We start from the raw sequence: 24,115 nt of genomic DNA on the forward strand, positions 1-24,115 counted from the left end.
GATCGGCATCATCGTCTTCGGTCCAAAGCCCCGGCATTTTGGTGTCCCCTTCGCGTCGTAGAAGGTGACGATATCCTTCCTCGCAACGCCGTTCTGCTGATCGATCGTGAAACGCGGATGTGCCAGCTGTGAGGTGCTCACAAATATGTCCAGATGCTTGTAGTATCCCGGCTGATTGGGAGGGACCGACGGGAACTCGTCCCGGCCCGAAGCCCGGACGGGACACGTCGATTCCTCGACGGGACTTCTGAAGGGCACCGGTAAAGGATCAGGTCGAATCTTTTCGGGCATCGAGTAGTGGTCAGCTGTGAAAAGGCCTCGTGATAAGTCAGATTTTAATTGTCAAGAAATCCTATGATGCACATCATAGTTCAGTTGCAGTTTTCTTGAGTACGAAAGAACAAAAAGAAAGAACGTCCATAAGAAGTTATTTTTTTAATATCGTTCGATCGGACGGCTTCTTTTATACTTTGGTTTTCAAAAACTTCCGACAACACGCACGCCCGTGGAATAGTTCATTACACCGATATACGCTTATAAGGCAAAAATGCGGACCTGTGCTGCTTTTGCAAACTTTCATCGGCATTACTGGATCTTTCATGCATTTTTCGTGAAGCGATCGAAGATCCGGATTGCCGAAAGAAAATCTGTTCATCCAATCATGGGCTTTTCGGTCGTCCCAGTACTTGGCGTCGAAAGTACGTTTGTAGATCGATTCGCTAGTTAAATCAAGCATCGCGGGATCTTGGGATCTGAGATCCTTTCTAGATTCTCTTTTCACGCGCAAGTGATTCAGGGGATGATCGACGCTGTTTTCATAGTAATGAGCACGTTTCGAGGACGTTTGATAATGATCGTTAATGACCGCGGTCCGCGGCAAAGACGGCCTACACGTACAAGAAGCCATGACTCTTAAAAACTTGACAATTATTCGATACGAAATTATGCGAATCAGACCGTCACGAGGACACGGCTGACATAAATATTACATAAATATAGTGATTACAAAACGCGATAGCGGCATAAAAGAGCGTTCATCGCCTTAGCGAATTATCTCCATTATAGATTTCGCACGTAGAGGTTGTCTAATTTGACGTTCCGACATCCCTGAAGTTGCCCTCTGAAAAAAACAGTGCAAAAACGCCTTCCCGCCAAACTGACAGTCCTCCGTACGTCGTGAAGTTGCCGATGCGGCGTCGAACAAATGAAGAACGCTTTTGCGATCAGTCTCGCAAGTGCAAACAGGGACGAAAATCGCGCCGGCGACCGAGACGGGTTGATTACGCGTACGTTTGTACACATGCTTCCGAGCCATTGTCAGCATCTCGTGGTGTATCGCTTACACCTAGGTAAGTACTGCTCTCGTACCTAGTCGAACGTTATTTTCGGTCACTCGGCGCGATGACCGCGAGCCGCGTATCGACAGCAGAAGTTGAAGCGACGCCGTTGTTATGTGTTTCGACGGTTTCAACGTCCTTGCGACGGTGTTTGCGACTCGTGTCTTGGTGATGTATCGTGCGTTGTGCAACACGGATCGTATGCCTGCTCGTCATCCTGCACGTTCTGAAGGTAATCTGACAATTATTATAGATAATTACTGTACCTGTAAGCATGATGTATTATAGATACGCATCTCAAATTTCACTGTGCGTGTTACAACTTGCAGTGCCTTCGTTAGACTCATTATTATTGGTGTACACCTACGCAATCTCTCGATATATCTACGTGTAATGCAGCAAATCCAGCTCTCGTTAGTGACGTTAACGTTTATACGTTCAGAGGATTAACGTTAGCGGAAACATCATTATTGGATAATTTTATAATGACTTTTAAGTTAAAGTTGGCTTCTTCAAAATATGAGTATGTTTTGCTTACCATGGTTTACTAAATTTCCTGTTTTACTAAATTGGACTCACCTGGTACATATAATACTGCACAGGGAGATGATGATATTAATGTCAAGACACAACTCAAATAGTGCCGTATTTTCCTTCAATTTATTACACGTCAAGATATTACATTTATTATGTTCTTATTTTAGAACTAGTCCTACGGAAATATTAGTCAGCCTGTATTCTTCTTGAATTTACATGGTTTTTTCTCTTCTTTTTTCTAATCTTCTTATACCAGTCTCCGTTAAAACAAATTCCAGAAGATTATGTCCAAATTTGTTTATACTTTTAGATTTGCTAATGACACTTTGGCCTGTTAATGTACCACAATTAACCGATCATCTCTTTCGTTATTTTACGATTGCGGACGGTAAGATAATTAAGAGAAACGGAATAATGAACAGTGCAACTACTATCTCTGTGAGAAATTGGCACAGTCTTTCTCACGACAACCCTCAGGTGCGATATCAACTCCAAAGCAAATCGTACCATCGCATCACTCATTTTATTATATATTATGTTTGCTACATTTATGTATAGATTTAAAACATTTTTTTAGTCATTTTCGTTTCATTGAATTTTTTTGGTTTCTTTCTTTTCCGTTTTCTTATTTTATGAAAGCACGTAACACTTATTAGTTGTATGTTTTTCATTGTTTACTGAGCTTGTAACGATTGAACGATCGATACAACATTGGCTAAGCTTGTCCACAGTCACAAATTCTATACGGAACACATCAAGATCGTTTAAAGAGAGAGACAAGATCACAATAAGATTACAAACGAATGAACGCACGAACGAACGTACAAACGAATGAACTTAAGGGGACAGTTGAACGAAGTATCTTGAGTCAAAAAATGTTTGTCTCCAACGTCGACAGATTTTTTTTTCTTTCTATTGTTTGCTTTTCTTATCTTTTCTTCTAACTGCCAGATAATCCCCAGGTAAAAACGCGGCGTGTAGAAAAAAACAAATGCCACGCAGTTTAATTAGGTACTTCTCAAACTAAGCTATTATTTCCCTCACATTTATAAAACGCGAGTTTATGACTCGACTCAGCTTTTGCGCTGTACAAGAGCACAACTTAAACTTGTAAATTCATATTCTATAGTTATAAAAAACAAAATAAAAAAAACGAACATCAAATTCCAGTCGACTGTTCTATCTAAATTGATGATAATAAATCGGCAGATAGTAGCTAAGAGGTAGTATTCATTTTTTTTTACGGTTTTGTTTTTACTTTTCGTTATCCTTAGTGTTTATGTTTCAAAAAAATATTTTTCTTGATTAATTTTTCCGACCACCACGTCTCTTCATAGAAGATGTACACTGCGGGCAGTACCATTTTCCTTTCGGTGGCGCAGATATTCCGACACATGGGTAATGGAACCATTCGAACGGACACTGAAACAAATTTAGTAGATTATTATCATTCCTAGTAAATATGGAAGGAAAACGCCAAATACTGTATCTGTTTTTACAGATAACGCATAGAACTAATGCAAGCATATTAACGCTTCGTACTCACATCCTGGTTATCACAAGCAACCATGTCTCCGTAAGACACTTGATTGCATATGCAATATCTCGGCTCGTTTGGGTCGTATGGCCAATCTGTATTATCGGCATCTGTCACAGTTGCTGTAGCTGTTACTCCAGGTGGTGAGACAGGCTGTTGAACTGCCGCTGGTATCACGCTGGTACTAGGTACTGTAGTATTTACTTTTCTGAAAGCAAAGAAACACTAGTCAGTTTTATTGGCGGAGGTGTAGTTACACGAAATCCTTGTTTGCTTTGATCATTTTACCCTAATCGTTGTCTTATTTGACTAATTGAATTCTTCTCGCTCAAAGTGTACATACTTTTTATGTTTCTTGGTGGTTTCTTGAATCGCCGCTATAGCAGTCTGCGCGGCACCAGCTAATTCCCTACTAAATTCAGCCGCGTGAACACCTCCGGTATTGATGGCCTCGTAACTCGCCTTGAGACTAGCGGTTCGTCGTCCCTGCTGCATTTGTTGCGTTGCAGCAATTGCCTGCGACGCAGCAGCGGCTATCGCGTTACCACCAGCCCCAATATGCCCTAGACCGTAGCTGACCGGACCAACTGTACTAGCTATTGCCGTCGGCGTGGACGGCAGAGTAGTTGCAATTATTGGACCAGAATTAGCCGAGGCTGGTCGTGATTCTGGAAGACTTTGCGACGATTTTTCAATCACCAATCGTTTTTCTACCGATACCGAGGACGCGTTGGAATCTCTCCGTTTCTCTGATCGTGCTGCAATGAAAAGTATCAATGAATACCAGATTGAAAATAGATGTACTTGAAGAATCGTTTGTGACAACTGTACTCACAAGTACTTCAAAGTATAATTGGATAAAATTTATAACTTGTAAACCCACATTGTCTTAACGAGACTTCTTTGCAATTGTTACGAAGTTTTAAACTTTTGCTGGATAAAGAATAAGTTATGGTCAAAGCAAACTGTTTCGAATCTGATGACCTGGTTCACAAACCGTTTTTTGTCAGATTTCAAAACAGAATTAGGAATTTTAATATAATTTGATAATTCAAACAGTATACTGAATTCTGAATATTCTTCGGCTGAAATATTTTAGAAAAATTTTTATGCCGGATGAAGTAAGAAAATTACAATATATCATTATTGATGACTCTAATTCAGGATTTACACTCACAGTGTCCGTGACTGTCCCGAGTTCTAGTAGAAGTAAAACTATAACGATTTTCTTTTTGACTACTGTTGGTTGGCGGTTGATCCAATTCTAAGGATCGTTTTTCTAATATTTCTGTGATGCCTTTGTTGTCAGCCTCAAGTTCCATTTTGAATTTATGAAGCTCCTGGTCGAGTCGCCTCAAGTATCTATCCACCAAATCGTACATCTGATTAGCTAAGTGCACTTTTTCATCGGCATCTTCTAAAGTTTTATAATAGTCTTTTCGTATCGTTTCATATTCTGCCTCTTTGTCACTCGGCTTCATTTTCTTGGCGTTTGAAAAAAAAGTTTTCACCTTCTTCTCCAGGCTGTCCATCGAGTCTGAAAAGTTTACAACAGATTATTGAAACTACAAAGACAGTTGTGCTAGAATGAATCGATTCTTTCGCTGTATCCGTTAATCTTTTACATTACGATACGCAGAGTAACAGGATTCGTACGCTTTTTGGAATTTGAAATTCCCTGACTTTTTCAGGTATTTCAGTCTGAAAACAGTATTTTTTTTTTTTTTTTTTTCTGACAATTTTCATACAAAGTAATACCAATACCTTCAATATTACCTTGTAACTATTTTACCGTTTGACTATCAATTTACAACCAACATTCTGCGATTTGCCATAAGAAAAAAAACGAAAAAAGGTTTTCTGTTAAGAAACATACATAGAATGTATGAAGTGGTGCGACGAAACAAAATTTTGAAGACAGTTTTTATTTTATTAAGAGCAATAGTACGTTCTATAAGAACGCGTTTAGTTCTTCGGCGGACTCAAAATTCCAGTCTTATTTTCAAAATTGCCTGACTTTTCTCTGCTGTTTTCCTGTGCGTACGAACCCTGAGTAACAGAGTAAAGAAAATAGTATACTTTGCACTCCCAGGTCCATTTCTCTCATCTCAGTGAATCTGTCACGCAGCTCCTGCGGAAGATGCTCGATCACTGGAAAAAGTAAGCGGAGTTAGAGTTTCGAGGCAACATAACCAAACAGGGGTTTAAATAAAAGGGATGAAAATTATGAGAAAAGCAAAGTTGGAGTAAAGCAATCGATTTATACGGGACTGAAAGCCCCCTGATACATTGTAGGAGTTAACAGTAGTGCAAAACTTGTTGGTAGTGAGGTTGTCTGAGTGTACTAAGCGTCCGAATAACATCGGCCTAACCTAAAAAAAACGAAATAATTGGCGTCTAATACAATCGAATAAAGTGCCGATATCGACGATGCGCTAAAAGAGAATGAAAATTTTCTGAGATTAAGAAACAGGCGAAACGATAACGTGATATTGATGGGATCTTAATTTCTACGGGGATATTCGTCAGGCTCGTCGACGCCGAATGCCTTCGGTAAGGTTAGTAGGTCCCTTGTGAGCTCGGGCTTCTGTTGTCGTCTCCGATTTTACGTACTTTCGACGTAATCTTCAAGATACAGCATCCTTTCCAGCCGACGTACAGTTCCTGGATCCTCGGGCTACGGTTGTTTTGTTATTTTCGAAACTAAGGTGCCGACCACTGACTCGGTTATTTATTATATCTCAGCAGTCGATGGGAAGCGTGTTTACGGCGACTTGATTGCGTGCTGCACCCAAAAACATTCACCCATTCATACTGGTAATTTTATTTATTCTTATACGATGAACGATTCATCACTATATTTCTGCCAGCGATTATATTGATAATTTTTCGATCTACTGGTAGCTTGACCTCATCAATTTTCTAGGCGTAAAAAAATATTCACTGCTTATGTGTATCTCTGCCTAGCGACGACGCGCAGATCTTCTCTATCAGTCTGCTGCTGACATCCATCTTGAAAAATATGAGTCAGGATGTCAGGGGCGGATAGTTTCAGGGTCGTATTCGTCGCTACTCAGAACCCCGTGATTTCTTTGTTCAAATTTCAACCCTGACTTTATCTCTGAAGTGACGATTCATTAAACTCGTTCGAAAAATCAGTTACATGAATGATAATTATGTTACCAATCCTAGTTGCACAGGCATACATATTTTTTGTTAGGTAAATCAAAATGATTCGACGTAGCCCAACACGGATCGACCTGAAGCTCGATGATTTGTTGGAATTTGAGGCTATAAGGAAGGAACGGGAAAGTAAAAAGGAAGCGGAGAAGCAGCCAGGATTCAATCCGCCAGCTTGGAGCAAAATTCTACCGACCGAGTTACAGGAGCGTATTGGTTACGTCCCACCACCGTCGCAAGCTCCCTCACATGCTCGTCCTAATATATAATCAATTTCTACAGTATATCTATATGTTGCTTTACAAATATAGTTTTATCAAATTAAAATTTTTAGACCATTGACATTAATCTTCAAGTAAATTGTTTTAGCACTCAAGGAGAGTAGTTTACGTTTTACTAAACTATCTTTTTCAATCACAGGGCTAAAAGAAAGCTGAGAATATTGAATGCAAATTTGGTCAAACGCATTTATTGATATGATCATTAACAAAGTATGTATACTCTTATATATGTATATACAGGTATGTCGTGTTTGATGTTAAAAATATTGAATGAGAAATTTGCCAATGCGTAAGCATATCGCATTCCATAATGCGTAATGAAGACATGAGAAAATAATCACAGCTGATATTTTAATATTGCTAACTAATACGTTTCATCATCTTTGTGGATGACGACCATCAATTATTGCTAAATAATCATCGCCCCTATCATACTACCGCATTAATATTCTTCATATGATCTGAACAACCTAACCTGAGTATTGTCACCGTCACATTATCAACTCAGTATTTAATAAATTTAATTTTCTTGAAACCGTTAAGAAATTTGGGTTTCCAGTCTCTAATCGCGTAACTAATTTTGTATATAATAATATTGTATATTTTATGAGATTCTGCTTTTCCATATTATATTCTATTGATTCAGCTTTGAAGAAATCTCGCCTGATTCGTAGCGAAAACTCATTGGAAAGCATCGTTCCGTTTCCACGTGGCTACGTCGATACGCCAATGAAAATACTTATAATCCCTTGTTGAAGTACAGGAACTTTGGTACTTTTCCATCCTTGCAATTCTTCTTCAATATCTCGTAATTCTCTGGCTCCCAGTTTTGAATAGTGCTCACCGCAATGGAGCTGCAAAAAGGAGAAGGTATAGTTTTTTTCCTGTTTCCATTATCTTGGAAAAATAACATAATTCACGTACGTCACGATATAGACGTGAAACTTGAACTCACCAGTTTTGTGGGAACAGAGCGCACGCAGTTGGAACCATGAATGTTAGGCTAGAAAATAAAGTCACCCAATACATACTTGCCAGCTTTTCTTTGCATAACGTTGACGAGACTTTTTTGCGTATTCACTACTTACAAACATCCGACTAGCATAATTTGAATTGGTGCATGAAGGGGTTTAATTCTCTGCATCCAGCCATACGTTTCCAGCTTCGCCATAATTGGGGGAAGAATCACTGCGCAAAGAAATAACGATTGAGATAACATTGTCGGTAAATGAGAAATTGACAATTTCTATGACAAACATTACTCACGCATTCCTGGGGCGCACATGACGATCCTTGAAAAAGTTACTTGACTGATACCCTTGACTGCAGCGATCTGTAATTAAATATGCGCGATCAAAGTCAGGTGTTAGCGGTTAAACAGGATTAATATCGCGATGATAAATCAGTCCTTGCTACAGTCGTAGTAGGTGCTCACCTTAGATTTTGTTAGCTTGTTACCGTTCTCGTCGCAGACGTCAACGCCGTTTGCGATCTCGACTTGCCTCATCAATGGAATATTCGCGCAGTTTGCCGCGGCCACAGCAGCGAATGGGACGTATCTCTGAAAATGATCGCGTTTCATAAGACCTCGTGGTTTTTAAGAATATTTTCTCAATTCCATCAGACTCACGGCCATCAGAGGGTTCGCCCTATTCTGCCAGTAAGATTTGCATCCTATTGCTGTTATCATCGCGGCGGCCGTCGCGCTGAAGTACGCCGTGCATAGCTGAGTGGTGCTCACAGGGCTGTTCGCATTTCGGTTCGTGTAGTTCACCAGGGCGTTAAAGGACTGGTTTACCCATTGCCAAAAGACAACCGCCGTCGTTGTTCTGTCAGGGATAATTGCGTGTGACAAAATAAATACCGCGTCTTCTTAACAACACATTTTGAAAACGGCATTCACCTGCCGCAGGGCGATGACATAACGTGAAGAAAATAACTGAATATACCTATAAAATTGGAGCATAGCTCCGGTGATGGCCATGCCTCCGGGTACCTGGAAAGACATTCTTCCAAATACATTTTGCAGGTCCCCAGTGTCCGGGTGAAACGCCGACTCGTAGAGTTTTTTTGCGTAAATTATTTGCTCACTGCTCGTCCCGGCGGGTTCCTTGCCCACTCTGAAACAAGACGAGGAAAGTTATTCCGCGTATACTGTCGAAAATCTTTGGCTAATTTTAAATCGCCCAGTGCATCTTGTAACGCATTATATACATATTATAGGTATACACTTATTGTTAGTATAATGTGCAGAGGCGGTAAAATACCAGCTGCTGTATGTAGTTATGTATAACTAGTCGCGAGAATGTCCTTGTCCTCGCTGAACTTTAAGAATAGATTTCATCTAACCGATGCTCTTTGCACACTTCCGCATACAAGTACGATGTGCATCTGCGCAGACATTTTGCAAGGGGCACGGACCTTGATTCTCATATCCATACCGCTTTGCGCTTATTCCGTTCGCGATGGCGAAAAATAAAACTATATACGCCACTCGTTTAAAGGAAAAATTTATATAATATCACCGAGAGAGCAATCTACACAGCCTTGCGGTGTAAAAGTTAGAGACAGCGTGCAAATTACTTATTCCAATACTCAGCACTAACAATAAGCATAACGCTTTGAACGATAGTTCCAAGGTCCCAAGATTAAAAATCAGCTTCTATCAGTTATGAATGATAATAATTATGCCAGTTTGTTTATCAAAATTATGTACTGCTAATGGAGATTTACTATTACACAAACTGCGTCAATTTTTTTTTTTCTTTGTTTCTTATGTTTTAATACTTTTTTTTCTACAAATAACAATTACGCTTGGATATGCCTAGGCTGATTGATTGCGAATGCATTGAGCGGTTGTTCAATGCCGCATTGTTCGATACAGTGTGATGTAATTCGAAGCTTCGACACCTGGCACGAGGCGTCTTCCGCGGGCATAATTTAGAACTCTTTATGCAATAATACGCCTAATGCAACTCGAATACTGACAATTAACCCATAGATTACACCGCGATACCTGAATTTTAATTACGAAAATTACCTGTATTGTTCGCACAGCTCCTTTGCCGCCAGGAGTTGCTCGCTGGAGGTGGTACAAGTCCTGAAATCCGTTACCCAAGCAAAATGCTTCCATCGTCCAGCGAAAGTGCTCAAATCCCAAAGCGGCTTATCCAGATCTATCCTGTCCACTGCCATGTCGGTGTCTCTGGATGTTAAAATTCTCGATTGACAAGTACACGCGATAATTTTGGTCTATAATAATAATTACTGTTTTTTTTATTATGGTATGTTTTTTTTTTTTTATTTTTTTGTTTTTTTTGCAAGCATCTGTTAAACATGATTTCTAGACCGTCCAACATTTATACAACCTTACCCGCTATAATTATAAGAAACAGAAAAAACAGAAACAGTCGTAGAGAGATTTGAAAAGTGAGATCAGTTCTTTAAAGGTGGATTGAAAATCGTTTTAAAAATTGAAACTACACTCCATTTAGATTCGCATATACGACCATTCGATCTGGTATAAAATATGTAAGGCTTTTTTGCCTGCAATACGAATTCCAGAGGTTCTTCATATTCTACTTTACAAGCATTTTCCTAAACGAGGACGCTGGCTTTACGGGCTATCGACCTTCGCCAGGAAAGAAATGCAACTATAACTGCATCGCCTCGTTCCTCTTCCTGCCTATATATCTACTACATAACATGTATGCACGTGTGTTTTTCCCTCGATGTATGCAAGAACGGGCATTCAGCTGCAGCCGGTCCACAAGGTCGACCCAATTCCCCTATTACTCTGCATATACATACATTATAGGTGCGTATCATCGTGTAAAATAATACTGACGGATCTATTTTCATTCGTCTCCAAAATATTCAACACTTTTCCGGCCAGTTTACATGCCATTCGTAGCGAGAATAATATGATACGTTGTAGGCTTGAGGTAGGTATAGGTGTGTATTGAACTAACGAGGGGACGACCATCACGTGAGAGTACAAGTACGCGAGAATCAAAGCGTGAGGATGGTAATGATGGGAATTATGCTTGTGAGAATTTACATACATAGGTGTATGGTTTATCTTTTAGAGCGCGATGATCGGCTGAATCTCATAAAAATTCTGAAGTTCATTCGATGAAAAAAAAGTACACATCAACTTGCACTCGCTGTTTTTCTTATTCGTAAACAACATTCCAAATCCGCTTACCGGTGACCGCGTGTGTCGCTTCGCCTCGCCTCTTCCTTCACGTCGCTGATCCGCTTGCTGCTCTCTACTGCCGCTTATCGTTAGTACTTTCGAGGAATGAAAACCTGACAAACCCACCGCGAACACCGACACGCCATCGTCGGGGGACGAACTTCGGAACTTGGAACACCGCTGGCGGCTCCGTTGGCAACGTCTTCCTCTTCCTTATTTTTATCGCGCTCATGATCGTCAAATTCGTTTTGATTTAAAAATTTTCATTTTTTCACTCATGTTTTTTTTTCTGTACCGATGATTTAATTCTACTGGTATAGCTTCACATTTCACTTGATTTTATAATTATAGGTATTATGAGAAAAGGCGAAATAAAGAAGAATCCTGTAACGGGTATTGAGAGCAGTTTACTCATAAGAAATTTTATTTCTCTAATAGATCAAGGATAAACACGCATTAAGTATTATTAGCGAATCCTTATCATTTCTGACATGGTAAAAAACTACAATCTAGAGGAATTACTTGTCCCACGCAAGACTGACTATTAAAAGAACAACGGCTCACAATAAAGTTTCGCAATATTGACTGTGGTACTAAAATTCCGAAACATACTTCTTACATTTTTCTTCATATTAATTCAATATTAGTTTATCAGTATCTTACGCTATCAGAGGGTATGGGAATAGGTGTGTTGCCATCCAACAGGCGGTTGAGTGTAAAGCTAACGTTCGACTTTAAAGTCATATAAACTCAGGGCCGTGACGAGGATAGTCACGGACTGGCACTCGTCGTGCAGCGAACAATGAGTTCTGTTCACGTCACGTTGTAAGAATTTATTCACTCACGTGTGAATTCATTCACGCGCGGAGACAGCAGAGTCGAACAATATTTATTTTACTTTATTGTTTTACTTCTATTTTCTAAAATGGTGGAAAATTGTATGTCCAAAAACAAATTTTGTGTGACTCATAGTAAATGTCTCCATGCAGCGTCATCGGTATATTTGTATAGTAAAATTGTGTTTCATCCGTACAGGGATAACATCTATATCGTAATGATTTTCTAAGCTGCACGTACGAGACGCGGTCGAATTTACGAAGAAGAGAAAAACGTTATTTAATAACATTTTTCCGAGATATTGAAATGCTGAGACTATAAAGTCAACATGGCTGCCATCGGTGGCACACTTGCCGTTTCATTTCGGTTGTACGATTATTTTCGACGTTCGTCATTTATCGAGTAGTATCTACGACAAAACTGTGCGATGGCAAGAATAGTTTAGTCACGATTCCGTCTTCGATGAAACCTTCGAGACTCTGAATTTAGCTCGGAAAATTTTCGCCTCTATGTGTACGAACATTTTATCGATAGTTTATTCATAAACTTGAAATTGTGGCGGTACGAAGTCGATATTTCTTCCAGGCTCTTGCGTTATCGAATGCACTGATTGCTCAGGATTATTCTGTGTACCACAGGCTATTGACAGATACTTTAAAACGATTACAGGGAATTGCTTTTAACTGTTTGAAACCCTGGATCGATGTTCCATACACTAATATGTACATAAAAGTCTGTGATACAATCCAACGCCTTGTCGGTGGATTGGGGGGGGGGGGGGGGGGGGGGGGTTGCAGTGAACATAACAGGAAGAATAGGAATTTCACCGAAATGATCTGTATATCTGTTCCTCATGTGACGTCAAAACCAGTAGAATTCCCTTTCGAATAATTCACGGTCGCGTGAGGTTGCCTCTGGAAACAGTACTGCAGACGACGATCCAACGAGTTATTTAAATTTATACTTTTCCGGTACCAGAGAATTAGATACAGATACATTACAGATGCCTATTATATTTTATACGTATATGTATGTATTGCCGGGTGTAATTGACACAGAATTTGTACGAAGTCAAGGGATCAATAGATTCAGAATTCAACGAGCGGTGAGCTTTCCCACTTCGACGAGTTGAGCGACTGACTCTGAAAACTTGGAAAACTATTTTGCCTGGAAAATGTGGCCGACTGACAATAATTTTGGAAAAAATTTCAATGTATTGTAATGATCGATATAAATGCGAAATATTCTTACATTGACGGTTTTTTGTACCGTGCCAGTGTAATTAGAACCGTTACTATTTACGTGAGTCGTACGAATTCGTCATCATGCGGGCCGATCTGTGTCATAAGGCCAGCATTCGTAGAATCATCTTTCAGTCATTCTAGGTCACGCGGATCTTTTATAAGTGTACTCTACTGAAAATTGTTCTATAATAAATCACATGACGTTATGACCGATATCCCGATGTATTTTATTATGTAATTTAACATGTGAATACGATTCAATACGTAATAAATAACAAAGTATCACGAAACCTATGATTCGTCATATGATTTGTTATGTATTTTATTATATAATCTATACTTCATAATTTATTATGTGGCTTGTTATGTTTTGAGACGTATTCACGTGTTAAATTAAATGGTAAAATGCATAGGGATATCGGTCATAACGTTATGTGATTTACCATAGAATAATTTTCAGTAGAGTAAAGTCATTTTAAACACATGGGCGGAGTCGTTTATGGACTTGTACAAAGTCAATACCGGATCACGCTGTTTCGGGCATGAGCCTGGAGAATCTGCCAAATTACCTCTTATTGTTTTCCCAGTAAAAATTTTAGGGTCTAATATTCAACCAAATAACATCGACGAAATGTGAGATGTATGTAGTCGACGACGAATTTATACTTCTTCATGAAAAGACGCTGCACTGTGTTGAAAGTAAAAAAATTCAACAGCTTGATCGAAGTTCAAGTTTTTTTCCACCGTTGCGAGAGGTGAAAATATTTCCGAATAAAATAATCAAATGTCGAAAAGTCACACGAACCATACATATAACCTAAGCCGGTGTACTTTCGTTTCTCAGACTCAACCATTTTCCACTTTTTTGCTGCAGAAATCCTTTCGCACGATTCATAGAATCGTTAATGTCAAAGGACGAAAACAGCTGGCGTGGAATAAAACGAAGAGACCGGAAGCGTCTCGTAGCGGGAAAAATCGCGGAACCCTCGAGGCCCCCGTTCCGCCGGCCCTGAGCCGTCGCGACGTCTCGCGCATGCGCCTGAGAGAGCAGCGATCCAGCTGTGCGTTGAGCAATGGCGGCTTCCCCTCGCCCCGCGGCGGGCAGCTCGCACGTCAGTCCGACAGACCCGAGTAATAATTCTCACGAACCAATATGGCGGACTCGGGAGCCCCGACCGAGCTGGGTCTCGTTAAAGGTGAAAAAATCCTCGTGAGCGTGGAATCAATGCTGCCAGACATCGTGGTCGTGTCGTTTGAACACGGGACTAAATTGTTTCAAGGGGCGCTGCTCGACGCTACGAAAAGGTAAGAAGGCACCCCGCATTTACTTATACACACCTTTCCTATATGTACGTATATCAATCGCACGCCCCTTTAAACTCGCTCGTTGGCTTTCATAGATCAGACGAAACGACGATCTGTCGTCGCCGATATTTTCGTCCTCTATTTCACCCACCAAGACGGTGATATAGCCTCGTTTGAAACTACGTTATTTTACGATGTGGAAACCGAACGTCGCCTCGTCCTTCCGTCGACCGTTCCAACACTTTGCCTCGTCACGTTTTTCGCTCCTTACGAAAATCCCTCGATTCTTTCTAGTCTACCGGCTTTCTTATTGGGGTGAAATTTTTCCCAAATATTCTTCGCTCACGTCCCTCTCTTTACTCGCATAATTCTACGTCCCTGTCTTGGACGGAAAATGTATAAACCAACAGCGGCTAGACTCTGTACTCCTTCGAATTTCGCAACACTTTTTTCTCATGCGACTCGACTCAAGGTTTCGGTTTCGGAAATTTATACTCGTAACTTCTTCGTTGGACGGATTGCGTCCGGTTCATGTTCGGCTGTTCAAATTCTCAAATAGTCACTTTCCTTAGGTAGGCGATAAGGAAAGAGAGAGAGAAAGAAAGAAAGAAAGAGCCGTCGTTTCGTCGCAGCCTTTCCTGATCCTTGTCCTGAATCCTCCACCGAACGGGGTTCTTCCTGCCGGACGCGTATGTAACCTGTGCAACGTAAAAAAAAGCATCTTCATTGTTTCGTAACCCCGTTTTCGATCGGCCAGGAGTCGTGGACTGGAAACAGGCTGAAAGCCTTCGACTGTGTGACCGACCGATTCCCTTCAACCCCCCCGAGAGTGCCGTTAAATTCTCGCACACATTCTGTGTCTCTGTACCTGCCTATTCTGCACACAAAGTTTCTTCTTGGGTCGTTCGAGGCCTCACTTTTCCCCTCTTTCCATATTTACCCCGATAGCATTCTGATATCCGCATTGCGAAACCGATAGTTCTGTCGTGTATCCATATACACAGCATGGGCAGCATGGCATGCGCGCAGAGTTTAAAAAGATTCAACTATGTTAATGCTGCATTGCCGATTATTATCCCGAGATTACAAGTTCAAACTCTGATAAGCTGTGTACTTGGCAAGTACCTGCAATGACGAGATACAACTTCTTGGATCGTAGACATTTACAACGGCGACGGTCAATTTCTTCAACTCGTCACGCTAAATATTTCCTTCGTCCGAATTATGCTCCGCGAAGCGACGGCACGCTACGTTGTCCTCTTCTTCTCGCCCAGTCGTCGTCGTTGTTCGTAATAATTCAATACTCATCGCACTACGCGGTCAGCATAAGTCGCTCTTTGTTCCTTTTTCTCGCGGTTGGTTCTCTTGGTCATTTCTACATTTAGTAATTTTTGTCCTCAGCCATGCCGCCTCGCGAATGGCGTGTAATATATTTTTGTATTTTATATATATACACTTTTTTTCTTTTATCTCTTGCTAAACGCACCTATCGCGAAGCGGAAAGCGAACGATTCGCAGTATACACGTGTACACACACACTCACGATTAACTATGCATATTCGTGAACATTTCGTGTATAGATCGCTACTATATACACCAAAAAATGCTAATTAATTCGACACTGCTGGTTCATTATACCCGATGTATTATTATACACTTCGGGACTCGCAAGATTCGAATGTTTTTCATATTACTGACGCAAATCGAGAACGCGATTACGTTCATGTATCATAATTATCAAGGTGCAGTAGGTATACAAAGAATTCATTTCCTTCATCAGGCAGCTGCGAGTAAAAAATACGTCATTTAGACTGCTAGAAGCCGTCGGGATGATCATATTGCGTCGTAAAATTAGAGTTTTCTTTGTCCAATTTGCCTCGGAAACAAACAAGGGAGATTCGAATGACATGTAGCTAACACACGTACTTGGTGGAATCCAGTGTACCTAGTTGAAAAAAATGTTGAGAAGTTGAGCGTGACGAACGAGCAGCGCTGTAATGTGCCGCCGCCTCGTCGCAGCGACGGATTGCTTCCGATATGCACACGTAGCCACAACAAGTGACGACGGGTCATCGGTCGCCCGAAACTTATTCTACCTTTGCACCCTGCAGGCCTCGTTACGTTCCTTTCGCTAAAGAAGAAGCTAGCATCCAGAATGCGCAGCCAAATGTTCTAATGTTCGTTCGAGTGAGGTATAAGTGAAGTCCGAAACTCAAAATCTTGTGAAATACCTGGAACCCCCGATACTTTTAATAGAATTGTGAGGATGAAACTGAACTGCATTTAATCGCTGTTGGTATGATTATATAAATCACACACATGCTTCTTGAAAGCCAAAATGGGAAAATATTTTTTACTACTCAAAAGCATATCTTACATTACAATGCAATGCCATGGATATTATGCATAATTCTTACACGACTGATACGTGACGCTCAGAAGGAAAGCGGGCTTCTTTCTATTCCTGAATGAAATCAATATAGTTGAAATAAATTAATTATCAGCACAGTACCGACCAGAGTCCATGTATTTGTGCGAAAACGTGCCGCGGTAAATTGGATAGAACAGACCTGTTATGTCGGTTAGATTCCATGCGCCATAAAAATATAATATTTATACTCTAGAAACTCTATGTCTCATTTGCACCGCGGATAATTATATGCCCACACTTCAGGTAGTCGAGTAATTCGTGGAAGCCTAATAGAACCGAAAGTCATCGTTCCTCAATAACGGGGGAACTTCAAAATGAAACCCTAATCTACTCGTTACAGTATTATATTCTTTACCTGAATTCAAAACGACGAATTCCGACACCTCAAGGATAACTAAAATATGTCTATAATACGTCTACGTAACGTGGCTTGTAATTTCAAATAACATTCAAACGAATCGTTCTCTGGAATAGTATTTGCAGAAAAAAAATGGTGATTTCAATAAAGCAGCCCATTCGCATCAATTCTGTGTTCATTCTCCTCGTTGTTCCTCTTCCTTCTTTCTACGGACCAGGACCGCGTGAATGGTGATGATGTACAGCAGGATGCGGGTGCAGGCCTTGTGCCTGCGATGCAACGTGCAGGCAGGCAGGCAGACAAGCAGGCAGGCAGCACCACCAGCAGAACTCGGTTCTGGGGCGTGATTAATGGCCGCGCAGATGTATCACGGCTCATTGGAACCGCATCCGAGCTAAGGATACCTTCGAGAGTTGATCTCATCTTCGCCCTTCCTTGTGAATATTCTATTCGCAGCTTCTTTATTTTTCGCACCAGGTATTATATGTTTATCATGGAAATGTCAAAGATCGAAGGAATTTAAAGTACAGCCGCGAAACTATCTTCACTCCAGATCCGGTGTTTCCGCCCCGTTTTTGTCTCGTCATTGCAACATTTTTCCCAATCTCTGAGGCATACATCGTACGCCTCGTGTAGACTGCGCGGGGGCGAAGGGGGGGGGGGACATTTGATCGGCGAATTCATTTGCAAACTAAATTCGTTCAATTAACGACCTGCCCCCGCGGTTGAGACGCAGCAAGATGGCCGACCGAAATGGTTAGGAAATAAACGGGGGTCGCCTGGCTCGCTTCGTCCCGCCGCCGTTTTGCCGCCTCCCTCTGCTCATCCGTCTGTTTCTGCCTACTTTAGTTGATTGCCAGGTAGGGCTCTGAATGCCATCGCGTAGAGTCACCCCAAATATGGTCAAAGACGCCTAACCCTAACCTTTTTTCATCCGGTCTTTTCTTGAGTCGGATGACTCACTCGACTCGTTTGCTTTTGCATCCGGAATTATTCGCCAACTGACTTATCCTGCAAAGTAGCCTTGTAGCTATTCATGTTATTTTTTACGATCCTCCAAAACTCGTTCTGGGATAATTATCGCGGATATTATTATTTTCGTATACCGATTCACGATTATATACGTGGGTTACATACACATATTATCACGCAGAATTGCAAATTTGGATACAACTATCTGGATACGAATCGGATAATGCCGTGTGTTAGAGAAATAGAAACAACCTTGATCCTCGAGCCGAAAATTTTTACGCAAATTTTAGCCGTATCAAAATTCATGATCACCTGTTTCTGGAATTATTTCTTTCCTCTTCATTAGATTATACGAAATAACGTATAGTAACAGTGTGAAATAATATGATTTCTTTTTCTTCCAAGCGTCTTTAGTTATGAAATAGTGCAGCTGATACATATATATATATATATATACATCGGTCTGAGATAAACCCTCGGCGCCACACATCATATGATGGGCGTGCCTGTATAGGTAGACGGTTGTTCTTCACACGCAACATGAACACAGAGTCGAAAATTGTAGTCGTATGTGTAGTCATATAGGTTTTATATATATATATATATATATATATATATATATATATATATACATGTATGTATGTATGTACGTATATGTTTCTGGCATGGAGAAAGAGCGTGAAAATGACGCGTGCTCCAAGTTTGAGTTATTATTATTACTGTTATTTTTTTTCCTACCGCGATAACAAGCCAACCGGCAGCGCTCCGCTAGACCATTCATACAAAAGTTGGTCAAGTTTCCTGATATATATATAATATATATATATATACCTCCGGGGCACTCGAATTTTTTAATAAAGTATGCCACTGTATGCTTTTCAATAAGCTCATTTAATTCTTTCTTGATCCGTGTGTTCCAGATCTATTCAGTTTGGTTGAATGGATGATTGCTCCTCGATGACTCGTCGACGATACTACAGAAATGTGTAAATTCAATTCGAGAACTAACGCGGAGATCATTATTATTCATTTCGTATCTACTGTAAAAATAACGAATAATTCACTGTTCACGAATTAGGTACATACAAAATACTGAAATCTGAAATTACAAATGTTGCTTATTGTACACATTTTTGTGCTATGATAAAGCGTATTTATGTACACATGGCTCGTATAGGGTTTTGTACTCTTCCAGAGAAAGCAATTTCAAGTTTCAAACAATCATTCTCTTTTCATTTCTAGATATCTAGGTATAAAAGAGATATTGGAGATTTCCTCTTTTTATTTAAAAATCCGGTATACCTACTTAATCAGTGAACCTTCTAAATTTTTTTTTTTTGTCAAGTAACGATATAATAAAGGCGCTCCGACTTTCCGATTCCGCGTTTAGTGTGACGATGCCGAACGAAAGCAGTTTGTAAGATCGCCGCCGTTAACTACGCTTTGGTCTTATCCACTTAATTTCTTTCTTTATCAAAGCCTTTCATCGATGAACCATCCACATAACAGGTAACCTACACTGCCAAACAAAACCGTTGCATTCGTCATCAATTCATATTGATCTATCCTGCCACCGCTTCAACGACGTACGTATCTACATACACGCATTGGTGCACATAGTCAGGTACAATGCACACATGCAAATTAACACCCGTCTCTCTCCTGTCTTCGTCGTAACAGCTATCTATATCTACCTTACACCCATACACGTATAACGCGCGTGCGCACACATCAATATGCCGTGTCTGGCATCAGGCAATGGCCATTGCTCTATCGAGTTGGAATTATTTGTCCATTTTCCCCCGGTTCGCTATACGCTATACTTCATATATGTACTAATCTACCATTTACACAACTCACGGGCTTGTTCAGATATTTTCGTTTATTGATCGTCGGTCGTCGGGTCGTTACACACTCATTACCGATAATCGTTGAGTGGCTCTTTGTTCCTTACGATAGCCCAATTCCTTCCTCTCCTCCCTTCGGACTCTATACGCATGCAGGCTGTGGCTCACCTGCCGTCCGTCCGTAGCGTCGGCTCGTCCAGCGATCGTCACCCAACATCGTCGGACCTGCGTGCCTTCACGTCGTCCCAGCGCCTTCCTCTATACTCTTTTATCTCCGTATACACGTCTCGTGTTTACCCAGCCGTTCGTTCCGTTCCGATGCACCGAAACCAGATATGTCAATCCGCTGCACTAGACAGTGCTGCTGATGCTGATGCTGCCTAGCATCGATGCTTTGTCCTGACTCTGATCCTCATCCTGATCCTATGAACGTCGATTTGTAGGATCATCTCGGAGAATGATCCAGATCCCAGTCGGCAGTAGTCGGCAAATATCAGGACCTGTGTGCCAACTAAGTTGACATGGTCTACTTTTGTTGAGAGTCGGAACGCTTGTCCCTTGAATCGATACATCCATTAAGTGAAAACGGTGAACACCTCGTGCGATCTACCTACGTGCTACTTGGTTCTATATTTGAGCCAAGAAATTTTTGCTTATCGAGTCCGTCGTTTGGCCATTCTACTGTATCGTCACATATTTTTAGTTTTTTGACTATTCCTCGAGACCGAAGAGAAACTGATGATATTGATCGAAGTTTGATCGATTTATAACTAGGTGTTCGCGCAGACTTTATAAAATAAATATTTCAGTCACAGGTATACTCGCGAAAGGAGAATAGCAAAAAGATCACCTGAAATCTGTAGTAGAAAGAAAGGAATGAAAAATTTTCATTAATAATTCCAAAATTCCAATTTCAAAGACGAATTACACACAATATCCGGGGATGTTGTTGCAGAGGATTGCCCTGCGGCGTTCAACTTCCGGAAGCAGTCCCCGGCGGAGATGGAGACAAGTTCGCATCGATCGGAGCAAGGTTCAGTTACTTCCAAGAGAAACGCGCCGCGTTGCAGGTTAACACGCCGGCGAAGATCGACCTTCGTAGGAACATAAATCCACCGGCGCGTTACAAAAATGCCCGGCCGACGGTACGTCTCAGGCCGCGTCAGGTTCTCTGCAGCAAGTGCAGGTCGATCTGTAACGAGAACAGCGAAAACGTTGACGTTAGCAGGAAGCGGAAGCTCGCGGAGGAAACCACGCCGACGAGACGGAGCGACAGGAGTCGGTGTCAACCGACGACGGCGAAGGGTCAGCGGAATCTGTTCGCCGAAAACCAGACGGAAAACACCGGACCGTCGGCTACCCAGCTTCCAAAGGCACCCGGGCTCCAGTGCGGCAGTGATTCCAGCAAAATGAATCCCTCCCTGATACCGAAGCTCTCGAGGCTCCGTCCTAACGAGATAAACGAGGCCACTCAGGCCGGCTGCGGCGACAAGGGAAAACAGCAGCCACAGATTTCCGGTGGCTCGGGCTCCTCCTCCTCATCCTCGTACTGGTCCAAGGACGAAGAGGACTCGCCCGGAAAACCGGAGGACGGTAGGGACGAGGCTGGGAAACGGAATCGGTCGTCCGAATTCGTCGGGAATCCATCGACCGCGTATTCAGCCCGGCCAAGGCGCCTCAGCAGCTCCTCGGTTGAGAGCGCGAAGGTCCCTGACGAGGAGGACAAGAAGACCCTGGCAGCCGCCGACTCGACGATGAGGGTAAGAACCAGCGGTGGCCGGGTGTCGAGGAAGAAGAGGTCCGTCGGTTCGATGGAGGATTTGTGGGACGAGTCGGTCTTCGAGGACCCCAGCAGGACGGCGAGGACGACTCCGGTTATCAAGATATCATTCGGCACGCAGGGTGAGGGGACTGTGATGAAGATACCCGCGAAGATACAGTGCAGCCCATTCGACAGGGACGGCGAAACCGATACCGAGGACACCCAGGACGCCGGCGTTGAGTTGCAGGAGCGCGACCCTCTCGAACTACTCGAGCAGGCTCCGATCGTCGACTTGACGCAGCTCGACGAGAACGAGGAGGAGCTGCGACACGAGGCTCAACTTCAGCAGCAGCTCGGCATCGGAGGGGGAAAGGACGCCAGTGCAAAGGCGGCCAAGCGGGCGCTCAAGAAGGCGAAGAAAGAGGCCAGGAGAAAGATGCTCGGTGGTGTTTCTCCGGCCAGGTCACCCTGCAACGGATCGCCAAGGTGAGGTACTTGCCATGCTGATTGACGATTTATATTTCTAGAAGCACGTCGTCGCGAGAACGAGGAATCTTCCATTCTTTTACCTTCTTTTACCTTCTTTTACCTTCCACGGTTCCGGGTCCCGATTGTGTCTATTTTACACACAATCATCTGTAACGCATAACGCCGTGGCGTCCTACTACGTACGACATGTCTATGATAACTGCAGCTTTCCACCTCGGCAACAGCGGTATTGACCGTAAATGACGAACAGGTGTCTTCTCATTAGGCGAGCTTGTCTCCGATTAAACTGCGGAATCGTTTTTGTCTTGAATGTTTAAATGTAACGTATACTTATACTCGTGTCGCTGCAGTTGTGTAAGCATACGGTCTGTAAAAAGCTTATGTTGTCGCGTTTTATTAATACGTTAATATCCACATATTATATTAGTCGATAAATATCGGAAAAATATGAGTATCCAAATCGACCTCATTCCAAATCCTTGTGCATTTTCATATCCTCAGCGAAACCTGCAGAATAGATTATTAATGCATAAATATCTATCCGGTTGATTGTCAGGTACAACCCGACCTCGGACGCGCTTTCCTACCACCGTCGGAGGCACAAGGTAAAGCACAAGAAGAAGCATAAGGAGGAACGAAAGCACAAGGGGGGTCAGGGTCAGAACGGCACGGTAGTCCAGCAGCAACAGCAGCAGGAGGAGGACGTGGTTGGAGGGGCGGTCGGGGATCAGCAGCACAAGTGGAACGTACTTCCGGGGGATTCTTACACGGCCATAAAGGAGCAGTGTCTGAAACAGAAGTTATCGATATCGCTGAAGAGGCTGAACACGAACGCGTACGCGAGGTGCGATTACCCGGTGAGCAACGCCTCGTCAGGGTGCAAGAGTCCGGGCGCCAGTAGCGACGAGCTCAGCGAACAGGAGCCGGAAGTTGACGCTGGCGAAACGGCTCCGGACTTTCCACCCCCGGCGCATCCGCTCGTGATGCGACTCGCCGCCACCCCCGTAGCCCACTGCCTGACGGCCACCGGGAGGCGGATGGATGTCGGCGACGTCGTCTGGGGAAAGATTCACGGGTTTCCGTGGTGGCCTGGAAAGGTGATGATTATACTCTTGTCTTCCTCGATCACTGATATGCTTCGAACCATTTATGTACGTGGCTGTGGCAAATGAACGATTACCTTATATACGTTTAAGGTGCTGAGCATCACCGTGTCCTGCAAGGAAGACGGCACCTCGTCCGGGCCCCAGGCTCATGTCGCCTGGTACGGATCGTCGACGAGCTCTCTCATGTCCTGCGATCAGCTGAGTCCGTTCCTCGAAACTTTCAAGGTTCGTTTTGTTATTCGGAACGTGGTGTAACAGATTTTAGAGAGGAAACACGTTACGTCTGATTAACAAGCTGCGAATAGATTGAGATTGCCGTATTTGCCAATTCACATTGGATCCCAAATTCGCCAACTTGAATTGTTTACTATAAATTTCTGTTCCGTAAGGCTTGATAACGAATATCCGTTTTGTCATCCACAGACGCGGTTCAACAAGAAGAAACGCGGACCTTATAAGGAAGCCATTAGGCAGGCACAGACTGAAGCCAGGAGTCAGGCTACGCCGGATGAAGCCGATAGCGTATTGAAGGTCTGCGGATCTCCCCGCGAAGTTAACGTCCTCTCGTGAAAGTCTGCAAGCCGATTGTCGGCAACGATTCTGCGAAGCAGCAACGCAAACGCTATACGCACGCACAGAATTATCGTTGTCTTGTTGTAAAATAGAGTAACAAAAGATGAAGAAAATTGTACAT

General features: G+C 42.4%; 3 protein-coding genes and 1 long non-coding RNA gene across 6 annotated transcripts; 2 read left to right on the forward strand and 2 right to left on the reverse strand.

The window, feature by feature from the left end:
- Positions 1–1,232: 1,232 nt before the first annotated feature.
- Positions 1,233–6,723, forward strand: LOC124413518. Its single transcript, XR_006929883.1, has 2 exons — positions 1,233–1,569; positions 6,632–6,723. It is a non-coding gene; the product is annotated as an uncharacterized LOC124413518 (long non-coding RNA).
- On the reverse strand, positions 2,816–6,502 carry LOC124413514 (inhibitor of growth protein 3). Its single transcript, XM_046894143.1, has 6 exons — positions 6,025–6,502; positions 5,491–5,562; positions 4,589–4,948; positions 3,755–4,169; positions 3,421–3,619; positions 2,816–3,296 (listed from the first exon to the last, which is right to left on the reverse strand). Exons 1-6 carry the CDS (start codon positions 6,050–6,052, stop codon positions 3,180–3,182), a joined length of 1,191 nt encoding a protein of 396 aa, XP_046750099.1. The 5' UTR covers positions 6,053–6,502; the 3' UTR covers positions 2,816–3,179.
- A 323-nt stretch (positions 6,724–7,046) lies between the features above and the next one.
- Positions 7,047–11,210, reverse strand: LOC124413516 (sideroflexin-2). Of its 2 annotated transcripts, none has more exons than XM_046894145.1 (9): positions 11,080–11,191; positions 9,913–10,077; positions 8,822–8,992; positions 8,503–8,701; positions 8,308–8,433; positions 8,139–8,205; positions 7,961–8,060; positions 7,828–7,875; positions 7,047–7,726 (listed from the first exon to the last, which is right to left on the reverse strand). In XM_046894145.1, the coding sequence occupies exons 2-9, from the start codon at positions 10,065–10,067 to the stop codon at positions 7,612–7,614; spliced, it is 981 nt and encodes a 326-aa protein (XP_046750101.1). In that variant the 5' UTR covers positions 10,068–10,077; positions 11,080–11,191; the 3' UTR covers positions 7,047–7,611. The 2 variants fall into 2 exon arrangements, with proteins under 2 accessions (XP_046750101.1, XP_046750100.1); XM_046894144.1 differs by having other exon boundaries at positions 7,048–7,726; positions 9,913–10,124; positions 11,080–11,210.
- A 2,963-nt stretch (positions 11,211–14,173) lies between these two features.
- Positions 14,174–24,102, forward strand: LOC124413513 (PWWP domain-containing protein 2A-like). Of its 2 annotated transcripts, none has more exons than XM_046894141.1 (5): positions 14,174–14,456; positions 20,984–22,312; positions 22,872–23,412; positions 23,512–23,646; positions 23,845–24,102. In XM_046894141.1, the coding sequence occupies exons 1-5, from the start codon at positions 14,305–14,307 to the stop codon at positions 23,989–23,991; spliced, it is 2,304 nt and encodes a 767-aa protein (XP_046750097.1). In that variant the 5' UTR covers positions 14,174–14,304; the 3' UTR covers positions 23,992–24,102. The 2 variants fall into 2 exon arrangements, with proteins under 2 accessions (XP_046750097.1, XP_046750098.1); XM_046894142.1 differs by having other exon boundaries at positions 14,177–14,456; positions 21,020–22,312.
- The last annotated feature ends 13 nt before the right edge of the window (positions 24,103–24,115 follow it).

Source organism: Diprion similis, chromosome 12 (genome assembly GCF_021155765.1).
Source record: "Diprion similis isolate iyDipSimi1 chromosome 12, iyDipSimi1.1, whole genome shotgun sequence".
NCBI classification, from domain to species: domain Eukaryota; kingdom Metazoa; phylum Arthropoda; class Insecta; order Hymenoptera; family Diprionidae; genus Diprion; species Diprion similis.